We start from the raw sequence: 6,951 nt of genomic DNA on the forward strand, positions 1-6,951 counted from the left end.
AAAAATCTTCCTGGATGGAAGAGAAACGTCTTCAAACAGTGGATTGTTTTTTAAGCTTTTATTCCTTTTTTGGATTGACCTTTACCCTGTGGCTGAGTGTAGGCCTGCAGCAGCTGACGCTGCGCCCTCTCTGCAGATCGTGGAGGAGCACTGCAGCGTGGAGCAGTCCCGCCGCGCTCAGGCTGAGCCCATCAGCCTGGACAGCTGCCTGAAGGCCTTCACCAGTGAGGAGGAGCTGGGGGAGGACGAGCTCTACTACTGCTCAAAGTGTAAGACCCACCGACTGGCCACCAAGAAGCTGGACCTCTGGAGGCTGCCGCCGATCCTGGTGAGTCCTTCCTGCGCCCTGGAAGTCTGCTTTCCCCCTTCTCACTGCAGCCGTCTGTGATCAGAGACAGAACAGCTCATCTGCCCTGTTGGTTTCCTTCAGATTGTTCACCTGAAGCGCTTCCAGTTCGTAAACGGCCGCTGGATAAAGTCGCAGAAAATTGTCAAATTCCCTCGGGAGAAGTTTGACCCCAGCGCCTTCCTGGCTCCAAGGGACCTGGAGCACCGCTGCCTCCAATCCCGCAGCGAGAGCGAGGACCTGCTGAGGGTCGGAGAAGACAACCTGTCGTCCATCTCTGCTCCAGCTGGCTTCTGCAACCTGCCCAAAGGTACCAGTAGCAGCAGATCAGTGTCTCTGCAGAGGGAAGCCCGTTTTCCAGCGCTGTGTCCAGCTGCAGGAGGCCTGATGCATGAATGGCTGCATAGGGGTTGATGCGTCACAAATGTCTCCATCATGGATGACAGACAGAGCTGCAGCAGTTTAAACCCTCCTCTTGCTGATGACCTTCAACTATAGATCAGTTCGTATGGAGTTAGATCTGTCTCAGTTTTCACAAATACACATATTAGATCCACACACGCACAGCAAGATTCATGCAAACACAAGATCCACACATGCACCAAGCAAAGCCTCCATCCTCTGCTGTTCCTCCCGTCCTGCTCCGAGCATGACCTAAATGATTGTTTAATTCAAACATGCGCTAATGAACGCCTAATTTAAAATGACATTAAATCATTAAATCTCAGCATCAATCACACACGTTTCTGCCCAAACATTTTCTATTTGTTGCGGGTCTTATTAACAGGAATAATAATCATACAAAATCGGTTTGTTCTCTGCTTCCAAACTCAGCATCTCTTCATCCATGCCCGCCAGAAGAACTTTGTTTAGAAATTGTAAGATTGTCTCAGTTGTGACTGGATTTAATTAAACTTAAATTAAATCCAGGGTTAGGGTTAGGGTTAAGGTTAGGGTTAAAATCCACAAACAAACGCAGTGAAGTTTAAAGACCGCTGGTACTTTGTCATTTATAATTGTTTATGGACCAGAAATACTCTGTACATGTATGAATCAGAGATGTGGGTTGGTGTAAATTGAGTTTGCGGCTCATCAAATTATTTCTTATCCTAAAGCAAACGACAAATACACAAAAATAAAATAAACTAAATGAGGTGTTAAGAAGCTTTTCTGTTGGTCCGTATTTTCCTGCTTCTAGAGGTGCTACTTTACGTCGTCACTTATTTTAGTCGCTGTATTCTTGGTTCCAGTCAGCGACGTGCAGATTTCCTCCTGTGCTGTGGGCACCATACCACCATGTCAGATATTTAGATTTTAGGTTAGATTTACATACACAATTTAATTAGAGATTATTTCTAATATAAGCTCAGTTTAGTTCCTCTTTTGGTCTCAACTAGGTTTCGTTTCCTGTGTTAGATCTCTGCTTCCTGAACGACGAGCTCTCGGGTCACTTTATTCTCCTCACTGTTGTTTACAGGCGCTAATGGTAATTGGTAGGATAGGACATAGATAGGACGTAGATAGGGACGTAGATGGGACATAGATAGGAACATAGATGGGACATAGATAGGAACATAGATGGGACATAGATAGGAACATAGATGGGACATAGATGGGACATAGATGGGACATAGATGGGACATAGATGGGACAGTTGGCCGAGAAAACACCTTTACCAAAACGAAATTAGGAAACTCGGATTAATGGAAAATTGACATTGAAATAAATCATTAAAAAATTGGATCACAAAGGAGAGATTGTCTCCAGCGGGTAAATAGCACTCATAGTTGACTAGCAGCCATAGTTGACTAGCAGCCGGTAGTTGACTAGCAGCCGGTAGTGGACTAGCAGCCATAGTTGACTAGCAGCCGGTAGTTGACTAGCAGCCGGTAGTGGACTAGCAGCCATAGTTGACTAGCAGCCGGTAGTGGACTAGCAGCCATAGTTGACTAGCAGCCGGTAGTGGACTAGCAGCCGGTAGTGGACTAGCAGCCGGTAGTGGACTAGCAGCCATAGTTGACTAGCAGCTGGTAGGTGACTAGCAGCTGGTAGTCGACTAGCAGCCGGTAGGTGACTAGCAGCATCCAGTCTGTCCAGGTCAGCTGTAGTGATGGTAAACAGTCCATTGAGTCGTTGACAAACATTTAACTCTGGATGAAAGACGGACCTTAAATCAGGATCAGAGGCTTAATCCAGTTAATATAACTTTGTTCCCTGAATGATCGACTGATTCGCTTCTTTTTATTAAACTGATGTTTCTAACAGATTCCTGATATTTTTTGGTTAATTCATGAAACATGTTTTGATTTCTTCCATTTCGATGATTAGAATGACTTGATGATTGTAAATGTTTAGTAAACATGGCCGGTGGATGGGAGGCGGCCATGCAGGATGTCATCCAGTCTGTCTGTAAAAACTCAGCTTGAATTAAAAACAAGAAATTAATAAATGGATCCAATAGTTTTTGCGGCTCTACAGCAGCTAAAGGTTATTCCCCCCCTAACTCCAACATGCTGTGAAGGTTAAAGGTCAGTAAGGTGGCGGCTGATTGGGCGACGCTAACCACATTCACCCACCTTTGCTTTCCCACAGCTTCTCCCGCCTCCAGCAGGAGATCAGCTCCTTCTCTCAGCCGGAACAGCAGCCCCTCTGGTAGCCCAAAGTCTGGCGGTCGCCGGCCGGGCCGCCTACGGCTGCCTCAGCTCGGCAGCAAGCATCGGCTGTCCAGCAGCAAGGAGAACTTAGACGGCGCTGCATCCTCTGAAGCCGACGGAGCGCCGCAGACAGACGCAGAGGCAGGAGTCACAGCAGCAGCTGCGGGGCCCCTTTCTTCAGGCGACCCCATGGCATCGGAGTCGTCCTGCGGCACCGAGGCATCCAGCAGCCACTGTGATGTCATCCTGGTGAACGGAGACAGCAACGGCATGGGATCGGACTGCAGCATAGAGAGCAACGCGGAGCCAGAGGGTTCGCTGCTTCAGCACCGAGACATGTGTCTGGATCCCCTCTACAACCTCTATGCAATATCAGTCAGTAACCGCAGCTCGTTCACAGCCTTTAAACAGCCGGGAAACAGCCTGTCAATAAGCTTTTCCATCTGCTTCTCAGTGTCATTCAGGAATCATGGGAGGAGGCCACTATGTGACGTACGCCAAGAACCCCAACGACAAGTGGTACTGTTACAATGACAGCAGCTGCAAGGTAAGCAAACGCCACATTGGTTTCTGCAGCCGTGACCTCTGACCCCAAACGCTACATCCCTTACTCTAAGGCTGTGTCCCGATGTCCGCCCTAACCCCTATGTAGTGGTTACGCCATTTTGAATGAGGGTCCAAACGTCTACTGGATGAAAACGTAGTGGATTCAAAATTTCCCACAATGCAACTTGCAAAGTAGTGATCATCCTTGGTCACTGGAAGAGCAGATATATCCCAGAATGCTTTGCAAGAGCTCTCCTCGCAAAGCGCTTTGGGATTTGTTGTCACAGCGGCGACAAATAAAGATGGCGCAGGCACCCTGCGGGGAGGCGGAGTCACGTGGCCATCAGGGAGCGAAACGTAGTGACCACCTGTCTGAGCGCTGAGTTAGCCCTCTGAATAGTGATGGAGAGGTCAGAGGTGAGGGCAGACGTTAGGACACAGCCTATCTGCAGCACCATCCCAGCAGCCACCACCATGCTTTGATTGGAGGCCTTTCTTTCTAACATTTAGCGCATCTGTTTCAACAGGAAGTCCATTCTGAGGAGATCGACACAGACTCCGCCTACATCCTGTTCTACGAGCAGCAAGGAGTCGACTACTCCCAGTTCCTGCCCAAGATTGACGGCAAAAAGATGGCCGACACCAGTAGCATGGATGAGGACTTTGAGTCTGACTATAAGAAGTACTGCGTCCTCCAGTGAGCGCGTTCTCTCCGTCAGCACTGCATCCGCGCCTGCTTTCAGCGCCGGCCGCCAACGGCTACCAGCCGGCGGTTCTGTCTGCCTATAGGGAGGCATCGCAGCACTTTTTACTCAGCCCAGAATCTAGCTTAGTCAGACCCCCCCCCTTAAATCTGCATTTGTGTATTTTTGCCATAATAAACCTGATGTATGCAGATGTGGCCAGATGATGATGATGATGATGATGTTTGTGACCTGAGAGGAGGAAGAAGACGCCGGGCTCCGGGTTTGAAGGCTGATGATTGGATCCAGAAGAAGATGGAAACGCCATCATGTCTGCTGGTGTCACATTTGGCGGCAAACTGGTTCCTGATCCGGAGCGTTGGGAACCGGGAGCTGCTTTTCACAGCGATGATGAGTCATCAGGGTCACATGCTACCTCATCGCCTCCCATCACGCCGCAGCTGGAGCCTCTCAAACAGTGTTAACGACAAACATTGGGGTCCTTCCATTGTAGGAGAGACCAGGTACTGACATTTCAGACCCCCCCCCCGTAGTTTAATCCCAGAGCTGCCAAATCTGAGCGGTGGTTTGGAAGCTGGTTTGATTTTGGAAAGGTGCCATGATTTCAGAAATAATAACTTAAATGTGTTCGGTATTCGTTCCTGACTTTTTTTTGTGTGTTTTATAAGATTAGTTTTATTTTTGTAAACAGAAATATTTCTGTTAAGGCAGATCTTTTTAGATCAGGCATATCTGAGGCCACGCCTACAGGAAGTGGGCTTCTCTTTGCACCTTAGGTCCCTGCTGTCACTTTACACCACTTTGTTCACTAAATCCTCAAACCTGGAACATTTAGGCCGAAAACGTTAAGCTGCCAAAGATTTTATCCGTGCTTTTATTGTTCTCCATTGGAAACGTTTAGCAGCGAAACCTTCCTGATGCTGAGGTGACGCCATGAAGGAGAGACGCGTCCTGCAGTAAATGAACGATTGTTGGGAGGTTTCCGTTTAGCATCGGGATGCAGAACAAACCTCCTACGGCTCATAAACTCTGAATCCCATTTCAAATAATCTGAGATGTTCAGATTAATGGCTGACCTGCCGTCAGCGTGCCGATGAACTCCCACTTCATCCTTTCTTTCTCTCTTTGACTCAAACAGGAAGTCGTCTTAAATAGCAGCTGGTTGCCTGCTAGTTGCCCCCCCCCTGAAGCCAGCTGTGGTACAGTCTGGCAGCAGGCGGTCTCTGTCAGGATGAAGCTCCCTTTGCAGTCATTTCAAGTGAATGTGAGCAAAAAGCTGAAATGCTTCCTGCTCGGATTCTGATGGATTTTTCTGTGCGCCCCCCCCCTCCCGCGGTTTGAATTATTCTGGATGTATTTGGTTGAGCTTGTGTGTTTTGAACATGTGCTGAAAGCTGCTGCTCCTCCGCCGCTCTGCCTTTACGCTGAGCTGATGATGACCTCCGCTGTGAAGCGTCACTCGCTCAGATCTGATCAGACGAAAACCCATTTTCTGCCGTAGCGTTCGTCTCCCGGCTCCGAGCGCGTCGGCTGTTTGTTCTTCTCCCTCCTGTAGCTCAAACCTCGTTAGTTTCAGCACAACCTTCAGACACCGAACGACGAGCCTAGCAGCCGGCGCCCCCCTCCCTGGATAAGCATGTTGGCAGGCGGGGCGATCTACTACTGAACTGTCTGTGTTTGTAGCCTCTTTTTATTTAAGGTCCGTGTGGTCGGATCAGAACCCGACTCATTAATTTAATGAACTTTTTGTAAGGTGTTTGTTGAAACAAAATGACATTGCACTGACATGAAAACGTGTACATAAAGTGTTTTTTGTAAATACGCCAATGAAAACTGTGTATTTGAATATGACCTGTACAAAATATTGTACCTGTAGTTGTATATGGAGTGAAACTGTTGATCTGTAACAGAATAACCTTCAAATTAAACTCTGCTGATGAAACATCAAACACAAAATGACTTTTCTTTGTCCTCCAAATCCTGCAGCATCTCTGCACACATCTTCCTCTTCTTTTGTTCCTCTTCCTCCACCTCATCCTTTTAAAGGAAAAGTCGCTCAAATTCAGAATTCAAACTTCTGAAAGTTCTTTAAATCTGAAATGATTCCATCCTGTTCAATAAATGATCAGTGTTTTTAATTCAGAGTCATTTTCATCTGAATGTGCTTTACTGGAGGCATCCATGTTTGTCAAAGAACACTACTGCCACCTACTGGTTAGTGACATTGTCACGGTGCGGTATCGGCTGTTGATCAAGTCCCAGTGCTGTATCTCAGAGGTCTTCAACGTTTTCCAGGCCAAGGACCCCAAACTGATGTCTAGATGGAGCGGGGACCCCCTAATTATATATATTGTATTAAATTGTGTTATATCAAACTGGTCCTATATGTAACGACAGTAATTTCTCAGTGGGATTATTAAAGTATTTCTGATTCTGATTCCTGCTTGGGTCAGGTGTTGTGAATGAATAGGTTCCCAGCTTGAAAGAACTCCTGCGCTGCAAAAACATTCTACAAATGAGTAAAAATGTTTTAAAATAAGTGTATTCACCCTTAATGTAAGCCGGAAAATAAGATGATTAGATATTATGCCCTTGAAATAAGAGACTTTAGTTGTTTTTTCTTATTTTAAATGTTAATGGTCTTATTCCAAAGTGTCTGCTCAATTTAACAAAAAATCCACTTATTTTAAGAAATAATTAC

The 6,951-nt window shown here is 46.8% G+C and overlaps 1 protein-coding gene across 1 annotated transcript in view; it reads left to right on the forward strand.

Annotated features, from left to right (window-relative positions):
• usp32 (ubiquitin specific peptidase 32) overlaps positions 1-5,272 on the forward strand; it is a 69,707-nt gene extending 64,435 nt beyond the window's left edge. The window contains exons 30-34 of the mRNA XM_015385013.1: positions 137-328; positions 431-656; positions 2,939-3,375; positions 3,455-3,547; positions 4,074-5,272. Coding sequence (XP_015240499.1) covers positions 137-328; positions 431-656; positions 2,939-3,375; positions 3,455-3,547; positions 4,074-4,247 — 1,122 coding nt within the window. The 3' untranslated portion in view covers positions 4,248-5,272. The remainder of the gene's footprint in view (positions 1-136; positions 329-430; positions 657-2,938; positions 3,376-3,454; positions 3,548-4,073) is intronic.
• The last annotated feature ends 1,679 nt before the right edge of the window (positions 5,273-6,951 follow it).

This window comes from Cyprinodon variegatus, unplaced genomic scaffold, assembly GCF_000732505.1.
Source record: "Cyprinodon variegatus isolate N-32 unplaced genomic scaffold, C_variegatus-1.0 Scaffold329, whole genome shotgun sequence".
Classification (NCBI taxonomy): domain Eukaryota; kingdom Metazoa; phylum Chordata; class Actinopteri; order Cyprinodontiformes; family Cyprinodontidae; genus Cyprinodon; species Cyprinodon variegatus.